This window comes from Cnephaeus nilssonii (assembly GCF_951640355.1).
Source record: "Cnephaeus nilssonii genome assembly, chromosome: 8".
Classification (NCBI taxonomy): Eukaryota; Metazoa; Chordata; class Mammalia; order Chiroptera; family Vespertilionidae; genus Cnephaeus; species Cnephaeus nilssonii.
This window is the reverse complement of record NC_137079.1, coordinates 29,415,074-29,432,396: the sequence shown is the minus strand read 5'-3', so window position 1 is coordinate 29,432,396 and position 17,323 is coordinate 29,415,074. Positions and strand designations below refer to the sequence as shown.

Sequence of the window (17,323 nt, the reverse complement as noted above, 5' to 3'; positions counted from 1 at the left end):
TGCATGTATACACATAAGCCCACATGTGCACTGTATAACATCACAGTGTCAGTGGCGGGGGCCTCTCTGATACATACACTTGGACTAGGAACCAGGCGAGTGTAGTAGAAGGGAAACCAGAAGACCCTGCCCCAGACCTCAGGCCAGGAGCAGGCCCTGGCCCCTCAGGGGCCCCAAACCATGGCCCTGGCTTGAGCCACCTGGTGTGTCACCACAGGGGACTCGAGAATGGCCATTCCACACATGTCTAGATGGGGGAGAAAGTTTGGGAAAGCCCCATTAGATGGTGTAGATTTGGGGCTCCCAGCAGTGACAGGACCAGTCTTGTCCCTGTTCAGTTTGGGGGGGGGCCTCCTTCTAGGGTCCACGGAAGGCTGGGACCTTGACCAACATGGTGGCCCGAGGACATGAAGAAGTGGAAGATTTAGGATCCATTTGAGGGAAGAATGCCAGGACTTGCCAATGGGTGGGCTTTGGATGTGAGGTCAAGGAAAATAAAAGGTGACTTCTGGTGGTTCTGCGGCCACATTTGTCCTCATGGACACAGCTGGGAGCTCAAGGGCCCCAGGGCTCCAGGCCACCTCGCTTGTGCAATGGGCTGAGGCTGGCTGTACCGTACTCACTGTCATGGCCCATCACAACAAAGTCCAGAAGGATTGGCCCAGAGCTGAGGGATCCTCCATGTTTCACTTGTCACATGGAATTTTTTCTCTTTTTTTCAGGGCTATGAAGACTGGCTTCGCCATAAAGCAGATAACGCCATGAACCAGTGCCCTGTTCATTTCATCCAGCATGGCAAGCTGGTTCGGAAGCAGAGCCGAAAGCTGAGAGTAAGTAATAACTGACACCCTTGACTGGTGTAAAGCCAATGACAATTTAAAACAACAACAACAGTGTAAGAGATTTTTTTATTAAGTACTAGAGGTCCGGTGCACGAATTTGTATACCAGTGGGGTCCCTTGGCCTGGCCTGCGGGATTGGGCCGAAACCAGCTCTCCAACATGCCCCGAGGGGTCCCAGATTGTGAGAGGGTGCAGGCCAGGCCGAGGGACCCCACCAGTGCACAATCAAGGCCGGGAAGGGACACGGGAGGTTGGCCAGCCAGGGAGGGAATGTGGGAGAGTTCCAGGGCATGTCCAGCCCATCTTGCTCAGTCCTGATCCGCCGGACCCAAGCAGTAAGCTCACCTACAGGTCGGAGCGTCTGCCCCCTGGTGGTCAGTGTACATCATAGAAACTGGTCGACCGGTTGACTGTCTGCCCCCTGGTGGTCAGTGCACATCATAGCAAGCAGTTGAGTGGCCTTAGCGTATCATTAGCATATTACACTTTGATTGGTTGAACAGTCAACTGGATGACCAGACACATAGCATATTAGGCTTTTATTATATAGGATATGCCCAACCTCTTCCCCTAATATTTCAGGCAAACTCCTATCACTACCTTTTTTTTTTTTAACTTATTTATTTATTTTTATAGTTTTAATAAACAACTTTTAAAGCAGGATCATACTCACTAACCAGTCAAGACAAGGAAAGCTCTAAACACTTTTAGAAAATCTGTTTTAGAACAAGGCAAATTCTTATTAACATGAACTTCACTTGGTTCACAGCAAAATTGAGCAGAAGGTACAGAAATTTCCCATATACACCTTGTCCTCCATTCCCAACCCCCAATAGCCTCTCCCACTGTCAGTAGTCCCAACAGGGTTATTTGAAGTTTGTGAGATTACTAGAGGCCTGATGCACAAAAATTGGTGCAAGATTAGGCCTTCCTTCCCCTGGCTGCCGGCACCAGCTTTCCTCCGGCACCCGGGATCCAGGCTTCCTTCCTCCAGCCGCTGGAAGGCACCCGGGACCCGGGCTGGCTTCCCTCCGGCCCCGGCTTCGTCAGGAAGGACGTCCAGAATGACGTCCAGAAGACGTCCAGTCTAATTAGTGTATTACCCTTTTATTATTGTAGATACCAGTGATTTTTAACCTGTTGCATCTCGTGGCACATATAAGCTAATTACTAAAATTCTGTGGCACACCGAAAATATATTTTTTGCTGATCTGACAAAAAAATATAGGTGTAAGTTTTATTCATTCTCACCGGGTGGCGATTGTTCTGTTGGCTGTTGTCATTTTTTATTTGACAACCGAAGGGAAGAGAGGTCAGTGTCCCTTACTAAATAAAATAGGTATTGCATGTTTTCAAAATTCTTGTGGCTCACCAGTTGAAAATCGCTGGATCATACTTACTAACCAGTCAAGACAAGGAAAGCTTTAAACACTTTTAGAAAATCTGTTTTAGAACATTCCAAAGTTCATATGAATATGATCTTCACTAGTTAGAAATTATGGAAATTGAGTCTGAAACCTCACTGAAAGTTTCATTTTACTTTTTTCTCCAATGAATTATTAATGTAACATGTAATTTTTTATCTTTAAATGTGTGTTTGAATGAAGTGGATTGCATTCAAACCTGTATTGTCTGTTTAGAGCACCAAATGTGTACAAACAATAAGTATAATTTTTACAGTTTGTCCTGGAGTCTTGTTTAGCTGTGAACCTAGGGGTGGAGCCCAGCCGTCCTCCTCCTGTCACCTTCTCCTGTCCTTGTCGCCCTGACCAGGCCTCTCCTCCACCCACCTTTCCTCCTTGCCTGGAAGCTCCACTGGCTCTCTGGGCTGCTTTCCTGGCCAGAAGTCGTGGTGGGGTTCTCAGGAAGTTGCAGAAAAGGATCGTTGCCAGCTCTCGTGCGAAGTGACAGGAAAGTGGGCCTCCACTTCCAGGCACAGCCCTGAAGAGGGATAGTCCAGTCAGCTTGGAGGTCGTGGTGTTTGGAAAAGGGCTGAGTCCGGACTACAAGAACACAGTGGGAGGCCTGTTCACATGTCATCGGCATGGGGTCCACCTTTGTTAACCTACTTTCTGTTATGTGTATTATACCCACTATTGTATGTATTTTTTAAACTATGTTTTTATGGATTTGAGAGAGAGAGAGAGAGGAAGGGAGAGGGAGAGAGAGAAAGAGAAACATTGATGTGAGAGAGAAATATCAATCAGCTTCCTCCTGTATGCACCCTGACCAAGGTCAAACCTACAACCTGGGCATGTGCCCTGACTGGGAATCGAACTGTCAACCTTTGAGTACATGGGACGACACTCAACCAACTGAGCCACACTGGCCAGGGCTGTATTTTTAAGTTTTTAAACATTTTCTTTGCCTTATAAATTTTACTGTCCAGGTGTTTTAGTAATTCTGAATTCAGTCAATCTCTATTGGTGATGTTTTCCTAGTGGTCATGGGGTCAGGGAGGTGAGGGTCTGGGAGCAGGGCCTTATAGCCATGGGAACAGCGTTAACAGGTTCCTTTAGACCCCAGGCCCTAAATGCAATTTCCTTGAACAACTCTATTGCCCTTGCAAAGTCTTCTGAACTTTTTTTTATTAAATTATTTTTCAGTTACAGTTGATATATAATATTAGTTTCAGGTGCATGACATTCATATACCTTGCAAATTGATCACCCCAATAAGCCTATACAATATTATTGACTACTAGAGGCCTAGTGCACGAAATTCGTGCACGGGTAGGGTCCCTAGGCCTGGGCAGCAGTCAGGGCCAATCGGGGCCTTCCAGCTGCTGGCCAGGGCCTCCCTTCCCCGGCTGCTGGCCGGGGCCTTTCTTCGTTCTGCGCCACCCCTTGGTGGTCAGCACACATCATAGTGAGCAATAGAACTCCCGGTCAAACTCCCGCAGGGGCACTTAGCCTATTAGTCTTTTTTATATATAGATATTCCCTATGGTTTACTTTAGATCCCTGTGACGATTTTTATAACTGGCAATTTGTAACTTTTAGTAAACATCTCTTTCTTTAAACATACCTAAGCAGTGTCCACCAGCAGAAAATTGAATTTTTAGTGTATTGATCTCCTGTGAGAAATGTCTGCTCTGTATCCAGCCTGTGCAAACCAGAGGATTCTCAATCGACTGTGAGACCAGGAAGAACAATCAGGCGTCCTTTGTGACTCTAGGCATCATCTTTCATTGGCCATAATGGCTCAGGTCCTCAGAGGCTGTGCCAGGCTATTAGAAAAGGAACCTTTAATTTGTCCATCTCTGTAATTTCAAGAATGTCATTACATAAATGGAATCGCACAGTCAGAAATCTTTTGGGACTGGCCTTTTTCACTCAGCCCTAATTCCCTTGATTTCACCCCCGTTGTTTGTATCGGTAGCTCCTTCCTTTTATTGATGAGACCATGGTGTGGGTTAGACCAGAGTTTGCCTACATTCAACAATTGAAGGACATATACATCTTTTCCAGTTTGGGGCTGTTAGGAATAAAGCTGCTATGAATACTTGTACGCAGGTTTTGGTATGAATAAAGTTTCTGTTTCTCTGGCATAACAGCTCAAGAGTTGAATTGTTGGGTCACAGAGCAAATCCATATTTAGTTTTAAGAGGAATTGCCAAACAATTTCACAGAGTGCTGGACAGTTTTTCATTCCTGTTAGCAATGTGTGAGAGATCCAGTTTCTCCACATTCTCACCAGCATTTGGTGTTGGCACTATTTTTTAGTTTAGTCATTCTGATATCTCAGTGAGGTTTAAATTTGCATCTCCCTAATGGCTAACCATGTTGAGGTTTTTTTTCCATGTGCTTATTTACCATCTGTGTATCCTCTTCTGTGGGAAAAAAACAACTCTTTATGTCTTTTACTTATTTTCTAGTTGGATTGAGGGTTTTTACTGATGAATTTTGAAAGTTCATATATTTTAAATATTAGTCCTTTGTCAGAAATCCCTTAATGGGGCATTCACAAAGCAAAATTTTAAAATTTTGAGGAAGTCCAATTTATTGACGTTTTTTTCCTTTTATGGATCATGCTTTTAGGGTCAAGATTAAGAGCTCTTGCCTGGTTGGTGTTGCTCAGTGGTTGAGCATCAACCCAAGAACCAAGAAGTTGCTGTTTCGATTCCCAGTCAGGGCACATGTTTAGGCTGCCTGCTCCATCCCTAGTAGGGGGCGTGCAGGAGGCAGCTGATAGATGATGTTGGTCTCTCACCGATGTTTTTATCTCTGTCCCTCTCCCTTCCTCTCTTTCTAAAAATCAATAAAAATATATTATTTAAAAACTATTAAGAGCTCTTTGCCTAATTTGGAGCCCACAGATATTCTGCACTTTTTTCTAACAGTTTTATGTTTTACATTTAAGTTCATGCTTCATTTGGAATTAATTTTCACATAAAATGTGAGGATTAGGGAGTTTCCTTTTTTTTTTTTTTTTTGCTTATGATTGCCCAAATGTTCTACTATCATTTGACGGAAAGGCTGTTCCTTCTCCATTGAATTGTTTTTGTACTTTTGTTGAAGTTAGTCGGAAGCTATTTGTGTGGCTCAGTTTCACTGTCCTCTGTTCTGTTTCATTGCTCTTTGTGCCAGTCCTCTGCCAGGACCGGCACATCCTGGCTACTACAGCTGCATAGAAAGCCTTCACATCGGCAGAGTGACTCTCCCCCCTCCCCCCCTTCATTCTTGATCAGGATTGTCGTAGGTATTCTAGGCCTACACCTTTCCACGTCACTTTTAGCATAAGCCCATCTGTGTCTACAAAAATCTTTGCTGGGATTTTTATAGGAATTTCACTAAACACAAAGGTCTATTTGAGGAATAACCCTCCAATGTGAAGTTCCCAGACACTCAGTTGGGGCAGTAATGGAGTGTGAGAGGGACCTGCACTTACAGTGTAGGCAGAAGCACGCTGATGTCCTGATTCTGGAAACACCCGCAGTGGCAGCAGGAACATCCAGGCGCTTGGAAGGATTTGAACCCTCTGGCTAGTCGCCCTGATTTTAATGGTCATTTACCTTCCAGACACAAAGTCTGAAGTCACAATCAGAGGAAAGGGGCCTTTCTGGGAGGTCATTTAGATGTCTCGGTTGGTAATACACAAAAAGTGGGATGTTTCATCTTATTTAAAAATCCGTACGACAGACATTCTGTGGCTCTTTTTTGCTCTGGTTTTTTAAGGTGATTGCCCCTTCTGCGTTCTTCTTAGTCCCGCTTGAGAGACCTGGACAGTGTCTTGGTTCTGTTGTTCAGCCAGCGTTTAGAACTCTCCTACCTGGTTTATGAGACACTTCGTTTTAAGTCAGTGCCTTCCTCCAAGGATAATTCCCACTTGGACACATTAATGAAACACTAGAACTCATCCTTTTGGGCTGAATCAAGGATAATCCTGTTATGGATGTTTGTGTTTCCATCGCAAAATATTCAATCGTAATGCACTTTGATACTTCGCAGATCTAAAATTGGTACAGTGAAACCTCACTTGGTCTGTCTCAGTTTGGGCAAAATGCCTGGGAAATGTTCTTTCTCTAGAGTCACATTAGCATCCATATATCCTCCGGTAAACAAACACCATAATGGTATCGGTGAGTATCAACTGGCACATTAGGCAAAAAGAAAACCTTGCTGCACAGAGGCAGGGTTCATTTGATGGCACTGTCTGTCTGTCTGTCCTGCAGGTTGGGGACATCGTCATGGTCAAGGAGGATGAGTCCTTCCCCTGTGACTTGATCTTCCTCTCCAGCAGCCGTGGAGACGGGACCTGCCACGTGACCACCACCAGCTTAGATGGAGAGTCGAGTCACAAAGTAACGTGCCTTTTGTTGGAGACCCTGTGCAGGGCCTCCCCTTTCTTCCCCGGCTGTGCTTGTGGGGCTAGAAACCACATCATGTTTGGAAATCCAACTTTCAGTGGAATCCCAGGGACTTGTGCTGGCCAAATTGTTTTTTGACTTTTGTTTCTTTCTATTTTCTACTTTTTTCTTTCCACCCTCGGTATTCGTAACAACCAACCATTGAGTTAACAGAAATAACTTCATGTTATTTATGTAGTTGTGTCCTTTAGCAGAGGTACCAATGAATCGATTGCTGAAATTTTGAAAGTTTTCATTTCACCAGTCAGAATTAGTGTCTTTACTAACCTGGAATTATGTGAAAAGTCACACACAAGTCTAGATTTTTGCCGCACTCACTGTTGCTTCAATGAGTGTCTTTTTGTTAAAATATTTTAATAATATCTGAAGTTATAATTAATTTCTTACATTCAGTATGGAATTCTGTACTGGTAGCTGATGCTACAAATTTTAATTAACAATCACGAGAGAATAGAACATATCACTATTAATTTTATGGTTTTCATTATTTAAAAAATCTGAAAGCTTCCGAGGAGTTTATAAGATTGAGTATATCTCTCTGGAATCAAGGCATTAGGTCACAAAATTGCAACTCTAACACGATGCTTAAAAGATACCTATGACTATAGGCAATTTCTAGGATGAGAAAGAGAATTTTTTTTTTTTGGCAAAACCCTAAAGAATATGCTAATCTTTTATGGATAATTCATGGTATCATTGTACAAAGTCCTGTGGGAGTTTTTTGGCATTTACTTTCACATTTTCTATGTAGCACATCCCAACGGAGTTGACATTCTGGCAAAATCCGTTGTGAGCAACAGTGATTCTGGGAATGGAAATCCCTGGGTTGGGTTTCAGGTGTTTATTGTAACCTGCCACTGGGCTCTGGAGCATGAGGAGTTTATGTACCGGTCCTTTCTGACAGGAAACATCTCTAACTCTCCTCGCGTCTTCCTCTCTAATAATCAAGTGTTGGATGAATACACTGTGTAATAAATAAACAAAACAAATGAACCACCCACACCCTCACTGTGGGCAGTGGGCTGCCTCTCCACCCCTCTCCCGGGAGGGATGTGGCTGCTCACAGAGGTCTCAGCATCGCTGTGAACAGATGCTGCAGGCCTCCAGGTGTATCACTCTTCTCAGGTAAAATTTCATAGCAGTCCAGAACCGGAGATATTAGAGTCCACAGTTCACTTTGACCTTTGGTGTGGTGTGCTCAACATCTCGAATGTGTACCCTCCAACGTCATTTCTGTGCATTGGGTTTGGCTTGGGGGCTGGATAGATCTGAGCCCTTTGCTTAAAAGCACAGTGGGGAGTGGGACCCCTGCATTGGTCACATTCATTCCTCATGACCGTGGCAGACATCTGGCCTCTCTGGAGCTTCCACATCCATAAAATAGGGACAAACCTGTCTTCTAGGGGCTCCTGTGAGACATAACTAGAAAATTTCCCAAAGTGTTTGATACACAATAAATGCCCTGAAATGTTACAAATGCTGCTGTGGTTGCCATGCTCATATCTCCTGTTTGTTTTGATTTATTGAACATTTTATGTGTCTAACACTTGATCATTAGAGAGACAGATAAGAGGAGACGTAGTGATGTGTCTCCTTCACCAGGCCCTCATGCACGAGTGTTGCTTTCCTCTCTCCTCCCAGGCGAGCCCACCTGTCTGTCCATGCTTACTAATACCATCTGGCCCCATGGTCTCCAAACGGGGTCCCAGCCCAGCAGCTTAGGCATCATGGAGGATCATGTTAGGAACGCAGGCCTTGGGCCCCACTCCAGACGCATGGCATCAGAAACGCTGGGATGGGGCCTGAGAATTGCATTTCTGACATGATCCCGGTGGGAGTAAGGAGTCAGTGCCTTACAAGCCCCCTGTAGATATTCTGATGAACATTGAGGTTCGAGGAGCCCTCAGGTGGGAGCCAAGTGAGTAGCTATGCAGAAAGCTTACATTCCCCTGTGTCGGACGAGGGTAGTTTCTGATGCTGATGACAGCTCTCTGTAAACCAGGGGTGGGGAGCGTCTCCCGTGGGCCACTTCAGGCCCGTGAAATCATTTGGTCTGGCCCTGCCGAGGCAACCCCAGGCAGGATTCGAAATGCAATAAATCTAGGAGCTTTTTTCATAGCAACATAAATTTATATTAAGTGAATGTTGTTATAAATATTCAAATGGCCCTTGGCAGAAAAAAGGTTCCCTACCCCTGCTATAATCAATAGGATGTTATATAAATAAAAGAATATTTTAGCTCTTAAAGTTTTTTCCTAATTGATAGTCACCACCATGACAGATAAATCAAGGTGTCCAATTTTGAAGAAGAATTCCCAGCACTGCTATTAGTTTTAAGTTGAGGAAACTAGGTAAGAATGGAAGAACTTTCTGGCACCTAATAGATATAAGAAAAACAGCAGGAATCTATAACTTTTAATGTTTTCAAACTCTTTTTAAAAAAATATATTTCTTTATTGATTTCAGAGAGGAAGGGAGAAGGAGAGATAGAAACATCAATGATGAGAGAGAATCATGGATTGGCTGCCTCCTGCACACCCGCTACTGGGGATCGAGCCAGCAACCCAGGCATGTGCCCTTGGCCAGAATCGAACCTGGGACCCTTCAGTCCGCAGGCTGATGCTCTATCCACTGAGCCACGCCGGCTAGGGCCAAACTCTTGATTATACTTTTCTCATATGCTAGCCAGGCTTTGTCATCGGTCTTATTTATATGCACAAAAAATTAGATGTCAATGCTGCCCTGGGATTGGAGGCATTGGCTGCTAGGTTTGTGTTGTGCATTTTGTTGTGAATTCACATTTCTTGTCAATCTGTAGACACATTATGCAGTTCAAGACACAAAGGGATTTCAAACAGAAGAAGATATAGATGGCCTCCACGCTACCATTGAGTGCGAGCAGCCCCAGCCTGACCTCTACAAGTAAGATCTGTGCTTCCCATGAGTATCTCTTTATCCCCTAAATGTTCTTGCTCTCCACCCCAAATAGTCTAGTGGCCTGGGGATTTGGAAAGAGAATGTCAATCACTGCTTAAAAGTTAAGACTGAGTTAAAAATAGGTTACTTATATATTTCCCGAGTCCGACAACATTTAAATCTATATCTACTTATACAAACATTAGAAGTGGCCAAATGAAACTAAATTTGTTGCAGAAAAAATATTTTTTTCTACGTTGAGGAAGTGATTTTAAGGAAAATCATTTAAGTCATGGGTTAATAAGAACAGAAAGTAAACTAAGAAAAGGGGAGGAAGGTAGAGTGGTTTAGCTACACACGGATGTGCTTTTTGGTAAAGAACCCCAGGTTGTGAGCGCACAGTCCTTCTTTCATAGAGACAGGAAGGCAGGTGTGTAAGCCAGGGCACTTCCGGTCCGCCTCTTCCCCCCAGGGTTCCCCACCCCCGTGTTGCTGCTGAGCCACTAACCTGACTTTTCTGTTGCCAGGTTTGTGGGCCGCATAAATGTTTACAATGATCAGAATGACCCCGTGGTGAGGTGAGGCGATGTGCTTCTTTTAAACAATTTTGGAGACTTTCTTCTCTTTACTTTTAAATTATAAGTGCATTTCTTTTTACTGATAAGTTTTTTAGTGTTGTTGTTCTATTGGGTTTTGAAAGTAGAATTAGGCTTTTCCAGAAGTCTAGGTTCTAGTGTTTTCTGATTTCTCTTGAGTATACAGCTATATGTGTGAAAAAAAGAAAGACGCTCGTGGGAAATGTTCTCTCACAAGACTCTGCTGAGGGTCTCACAGCAGGGAAGGGTCAGGAGCCCATGTAACAGTTCCCAGGCAAAGGAGAGGGTGCGGTTTCCCCCATTAGAAATTCCTTTTCAGCCCTAGCCAGTTTGGCTCAGTGTGTCAGCTGCAGACCAAAGGGTCCTGGGTTTGATTCCAGTCAAGGGCTTGTACTGCAATTGCAGGCTCCTCCCCAGCCTGGGCCCTGGTCAGGGCTCCTGTAGGAGACAACCAATCATTGTGTTTGTCTCACATCAATGTTTCTCTCTGTCTTTCCCTCTCTTCCACTCCCTCTGAAAATCAATGGAAAAATATCCTCGGGTGAGGATTTAAAAACTATTTTTAAAAAAGAAATTTCTTTTCAGCCGGCCAGCATGGCTCAGTGGTTGATTGTCGACCTATGAACCAGGAGGTCACAGCTCGATCCCCAGTGTGGGACATGCAGGGGGCAGCCAATCAATGATTCTCTCTCATCATTGATGTTTCTCTCTCTCCCCCTCTCCTCTCTGAAATCAATTAAAAAAAAAAAGAAATTATTTTCAGAATATATAGACAAGTATGTCGTCAACTGTGAAGTTAAAAGATTTCTGGCTTGGAAGCCCTTTATTGGAATGTATGATCTACCCATAATCATTACTGGGGTGTGGTTTTGGCTCTGGATTTCACCTAGACTTAAGGGGATGTGCCGTACAAGGGCCTGTTTCAGTATCACATTCATCTGTTGGCCGGGCATGGGTGTGCTCAACCGCCTGTGGTCAGGACCAGTGTGATGTTATCATCTAGCCCACATCTCTCTGGGTCTGTGCTGTGTCTGCTTCCTCGGGCCTGTGGATGTTTTATCTGGACATTGTTTCAAGATCCTGTCAGTTCATTGGAGCCGAGGTATTCGAGAGCTAGAGTTTTGGAAATTGACTTTAAGTAGGTTTAGGAGTTGACCTTTTTTATAAATCTCACCTGTTAGAGAAATTATCCCTCCCCCCCCCCCCATTTTAAGCAGTCTCCAAGTTGCCAATATCCTGATAGTACTTTGTGTATTTTTTTTTAAAGTTGCTCATAAGTAGAAATAAACTCAATGGGAAATTGTCGCAAAATAATAAGTTACTGAAATAGAATTCATTGGGGCTTATCTCCTTGTAAGCTCCTGAAACTATTTGTTTAAAGGAAACAATTTGTGCACTTCTTAGCGTGTTTTCATCATTATTTATCAGGGGTTAGTTGGTAGTTTTCAGAATTTTTTAAAAATAAATTTTTATTGACCTCAGAGAGGAATGGAGAAGGAGAGAGAGAGAGAAACATCAATGATGAGTGAGAATCATTGCTTGGCTGCCTCCTGCAAACCCCACACTGGGGATTGAGCCCGCAACCCAGGCATGTGCCCCCAACCGGAATCGAACCTGGGACCCCTCAGTCCACAGGCGGACTCTCTTCCCAGGCGGACTGCCCTGGCTAGTGCAGTTTTTAGTATTTATGGAGGCATTGCCATGGTCTTTCCTAAATGGATATTAATCTACAGCTAATTCCTAGTTAGTTTGGAAAAATGACCTGTATTTCTGTGTCTTGTAAGAATTACTGTTTGAACAAGTAATAGATTACGATTTATTCATATTGCTGATGGAATGAATCCGACAAAGTAAACACTGCAGACTTTTCATGCTTTCTGTTTAGATGAAGTTTAATGCCAAACATCTTGGGAAGATAATTACTAATACATATTGTGTTTTGATAGCAATCCTAGTTTAGCTTTTTATGCATTTATACTACTCCGCAGACTTTTAATATTTGGGTACTTAAAGATGTTTATAAGTCTGTGGTGTGGACAGTTATGAATTATATATCTAAATTCTTAATCCACTCAGGGTAATATTTCTTCATCCTCCTGTCCAAACTGGAAGTAAAGTACTTTTTAAAGTAAATTATTTTTAGACTTCCCAGAGCCACTTTTTAAAGGGGCCATTTGTTTTCATGAGCACGCTCAACATGAATTATTGTTCGTGTAGCTCACAGAGGCCAACAGTGCTTCTAACACAGCCAGACGGCAGCAGGAATGCGGCCCTGGAGGCTCTCGATGTGGCTGCCAGGCTGACGGGCGAGTGCTGAGACCCTCGGGCAGCCCTGGGCAGACACGCCCGGTCAAGTGTGTCCCAGCCAACTCTTCCCTCTCAGCAGCCCCCTCTTTCTCGTCTTCAGCTGGACACAGTCCTGAGCTGTATCAGCTAAATACACTGCACACATTTGAGGTGTAGAGCATTCAGTAGGTTCTCAACATTCCATGGCTAAAGGAAATTAAAGACACTGATGGAGTAAAAAGCAAACTTCAGCAAAAGCTTTCAACTCTTTCCCTTCCAAAGAAAACGATGAGAATGCTGACAATAGCAAACTGTGTAAAGTTGGATTCTGCTTCATGTTTCCCTTTCCCTCTTGGGAAAGGAGAAGAAATTATTACTCCATCAACGGGGGGAACTGCTCGGATGTGCACCTCCGGGAGGCAGAGGTGTTGTCGGTCGCTCCCTGTTGAGTGTTGAGTGCTTAGGGCAGTGCTTGTTCTTAATGAATGCTTTTTAAATTCCTTGGTTGTTGCCTGTTTCTCCCCAAAGTAGCAAATGCATGGATTGTTCCAGATTCACAGCCACCTGCATTTAGAGGGTCTTTGTGGACTTGACTGCCAGTGTTTATAAAGGCAGGCAGAGTATCCCAGCCTTCACCTTTATTTATTTTTTTAATATATTTTTTATTGTTGATAGTATTAGAGATATATCCCATTCCCCCCACTCTACCCGCCTCCTCCTAGTCCCTACCCCCCCCCAAGTCTTCACTACCCTATTGCCTGTGACCATGGGCTATGCCTATAAATATATAAGTTCTTTGGTTTATCTCTTCTCGTCCCCCCAACCCCACATGGAGGTATGTCAGTCTGTTCCATGCCTCCATGCTTCTGGTCCTATTTTTGTTAGTCAATTCATTTTGTTCATTAGATTCCACAAATAAGTGAGATCATGTGATATTTATCTTTCTCAGATTGACTTATTTCACTTAGCATTATATTTTCCAGACCCATCCATGCTGTCCCAAAGGCTAAGGGATCCCTCTTTTTTACAGCTGCATAGTACTCCATAGTGTAAATGTCCCACAGCTTTTTTATCTATTCATTTACTGATGGGCACCAGCCCTCACCTTTAAAGTGTGGTTGTATTCCATGAGACACACTGAGTGACAGACACAGGACGGGATGGAAACGGCTTGATGCCACATGACTCAGAGGCACCACCCTTTCGCTTTTCCAGAACATTTGGGGGTCCTCCCGTCCAGTGGTCCTGAAGCCTGATACCTGTTAGGAGCAGGTTTCTGATTCAGTCTGTCGAGGTGACTCTTCAGACAAGTTGTCCGGTGCCGCCGATGGCACTGGTGCAGGGACCCCACTTGTCAGCCCACCACCCTCACAAGCGATTGCTAATAGAACGTTGTTAAAATGTTCAGACCTGGCTCGGTAGGTCTGGGAGCCTGCTGACATGTGCCGCACCAGGAGAGTGGGTGCCTGCAGAGCTAGAACTCTGCAAAATTGTTCCAGCAGAGCGGGTTTTTACCTCTGGCAGGCCAGGGTCACCCACACTGTCCCAGGGACCCAGGCTGACTTTTCTAATCCGAATATAAGCAAATCTACATTTAAACGACTTCCTCTTACAATGAAGTCTGTTAGGCAAGTGAGTTGACTTTCACCTTGTAGCATGCCTCTCACTATGATTTCTCCATTCATTCTCCTGTTTCCGGTCATTCTTGTCTTTACAGGCCATTAGGATCGGAAAACTTGCTTCTTAGAGGAGCCACACTAAAGAACACTGAGAAAATCTTCGGTAAATGTTTTAATTAGTGAATTATTAGTAACTAGAGGCCCAATGCACAAAGATTCATGCAAGAATGGGCCTTTCTTCCCCTGATTGCCGGCACTGCCTTTTCACTCTGGCCTGGAGCCGCCTTTCCACCTTCCCACACTGCCCAGAGGCCCAGAGCGTCTAGGGTGGTGCAGAATGCCTGCATCATCACCATGGCGACAACGCAAGTGTCCCGCCCCCGGCTGCTCGGTGCCTGCGTATGCAAATTAACCCGCCATCTTTGTTGGTTAATTTGCATACTCAGTCCTGATTGACTGGTGGGTGACGTGAAGGTACGGTCAATTTGCATCTTACTCTTTTATTAGTGTAGATAGCCTCTAAAATTAAGGGTATGTTAAGTAATTATAATAGTGGTACCATGAAAGCATCTTCTGTACTTTGAAGTACTATAGACTTGATGGCAGCAATAATTCTGCATCACTAAGAAAAGCAGTATTGATGTATAACCGCAATCCATAAAGCAATGACATCTGAGGATATTGCTTATATATTAAGTGCCTACAGATTTTGACTCAGAAACAAAGTTAATCCATGAAAGAATCCAAACAGTGTATTTTGTAACAAATTTTTTTTAGTGGCTTTATAACTTTACTAGTATCTCCCATTTCTGTGTGGGTTAATTAAAATAATTTTTTAATTAAAATTGCTGTACCCTTTTGTGGGAAAACCCAAATTATTAACCCTTTGCACTCGCTTGCTTTTTTCTCGATTCCTTTATTCTAATGCTAACCGTGTCGAGTCACACTCGACATCCGAGTGCAAAAGGTTAATATAAAAGATACAGATTATTCTCTGTGCAGGAAATTTTTTTAAAAAAAATATTTCTTTAGTCTAAAGAACCCTATTGTGTGACTCTGTTTATGAACAGCTAGCTTGCCCAGTGAAATAAGAAATATAATTCCTTTTACCCCAAATTCCATTTTTACCATAGCTGTGTGTAACTTACTATGTAAAGGCAAATACAGTTGTGTTGCTGTTCTGACATTTATTCTCTACTTTACAGGTGTTGCTATTTATACGGGCATGGAAACCAAGATGGCATTAAATTATCAATCAAAATCCCAGAAACGATCCGCTGTAGAAAAGTAAGGTTCAGTCCCCATTGTGTGAAGTGGGTAAAAATCTGTGACTTATGAGACCAAATCACAGTAGATATAAAAACAATTTTCTCTTGGCCTGATTAGCAATTCCTTCATGGTGTCTAGATAGATAATAAAGCTGAACACTTAGATAGACTGTCTTATTTGGGTGGGGGTAGGGGGGAGTGTAAATGGCCACACACCTTCAGCCCACTTCTGCAGGCTTCCTCATGTGGACCCCCCGGACCCCCCAAAGTCCCAGTTTGAAGTCATTTGCAGTTGCCCAACAGTTCCTCCCATCATTTCATGAAAAAAATCAAAGTTGGGTCATTTTTAATTTGGGGTATTGAAACCACATGTTTTCCTGAGCAAAGCATTAGCAGGGAGAACAGAGTCTTCTTTTTATTAAACCATAAAATCTTTGTAAAAATACATCAAGGAGAGAGTTGCATTTGTAAAAAAATGTGGCCCAGATTTTTTCCGTCTTTGCCTCTTGTTAAAGTGTATCTTTTACTTGAAGTGGGCCACTGAGTGGTTACAAATTTTTTAACAGAGATGTTTGCTACTTTCAGATTTGGGGGGGAAGACTGACAGGGTGCCTTCTGCCCACTCTCAGAACGCCAGTCTTGAAATGTGATCCTGGGTCCCAGTCTATCTCTGGCTTCATCAAATACCAAAATGCAGACTTGGCTCTTAAGCAAGAACGCTTTGTTTCCAGATGTCTACGTTGACAAATAAGTTTCAGAAATAGATTTTGGAAAATCACCCCTTCTTCATGAGGTCTGCTAAGACCTTGGCTACAGACTGAGCATTATTCTTACGCTGAGGGCATTTCTTTTAGTGTTGACTTCCCTCCATCTCTCCTCCCTTCCTGGTGGTCAGCTCTAAATTCGGAGCTCATTGGTTGATGCTTAAAGGTAGAAGAAATTTATTTCTGGATGTTCTTTAAATGATAGAGCCCTAGACCATACAGAAACCTGTGTCAGCAATGCGGTTGTGTGGAGTCTCTCTCCTGTTTACAGAACTTTCCTTAACTGAGCTGTTTCCCTTGTGGTGTCTAGTATCACACGCCAGTGACCATGGAGGAGACTCAGAAATGAGCTTATGTTATTTTCACTGTCAGTGGATTGGGAGAGGGGTCTTTTAATGGCACTCATTGCTGTGCCACTTATTCCTAATCTGTTTTGTCACAATGTGTTCATCTTGACACACGAAGTGTGCAACTCTCAATTCTTCAGGGAGCAGTGACTGAGTAACCATTACTGTCTTGTGTTTTAGATCAATGAATGTGTTCCTCATAGTGTACCTCTGCATTCTCATCGGCAAAGCGCTGATAAATACTGTCCTGAAATACGTGTGGCAGAGTGAACCATCCCGAGATGAGCCATGGTATAATCAGAAAACCGAAGCAGAAAGACAGAGGAACCTGGTATGGACACTGATTTCCTTTTCAGTGATCAACGATTCCCTGTGGGCTGCTGTTGTGAAAATGTGTTAACATGATGAAGTTGTGGTTGATCCGATCTTTATAATAAGTGCATGCATTGATATGGAAACCATCGGTTGCCTCTCTAGCTGTAGATACTGGTTGCTTTTGCATTCTTTGGATTTGAATATCCAAGTCTGGAAAGGTATTAGTTCCTATACTAAATTCATATAGATGCACCTTAAATGCTTTTGGTGTTTCCAGGACCCAGAGCAATGTCTATACTTAGAACAGTGGTTCTCAACCTTTCTAATGCCGTGACCCTTTAATACAGTTCCTCATGTTGTGGTGACCCCCAATCATAAAATTATTTTCGTTGCTACTTCATAACTGTAATTTTGCTACTGTTATGAATCATAATGTAAATATCTGATATGCAGGATGTCTTAGGCGACCCCTGTGAAAGGGTCGTTCGACCCCCAAAGGCA

At 43.4% G+C, this 17,323-nt stretch overlaps 1 protein-coding gene across 3 annotated transcripts in view; it reads left to right on the top strand.

Moving 5' to 3' along the window:
- The window catches only part of ATP11A (ATPase phospholipid transporting 11A), a 139,254-nt gene that overhangs the window by 76,114 nt on the left and 45,817 nt on the right, over positions 1-17,323 (top strand). For all 3 annotated transcript variants that reach the window (XM_079779572.1, XM_079779573.1, XM_079779574.1), the window contains exons 5-11: positions 723-830; positions 6,517-6,645; positions 9,530-9,633; positions 10,155-10,205; positions 14,227-14,291; positions 15,334-15,415; positions 16,688-16,838. In XM_079779572.1, the coding sequence (XP_079635698.1) occupies positions 723-830; positions 6,517-6,645; positions 9,530-9,633; positions 10,155-10,205; positions 14,227-14,291; positions 15,334-15,415; positions 16,688-16,838 (690 nt within the window). The remainder of the gene's footprint in view (positions 1-722; positions 831-6,516; positions 6,646-9,529; positions 9,634-10,154; positions 10,206-14,226; positions 14,292-15,333; positions 15,416-16,687; positions 16,839-17,323) is intronic.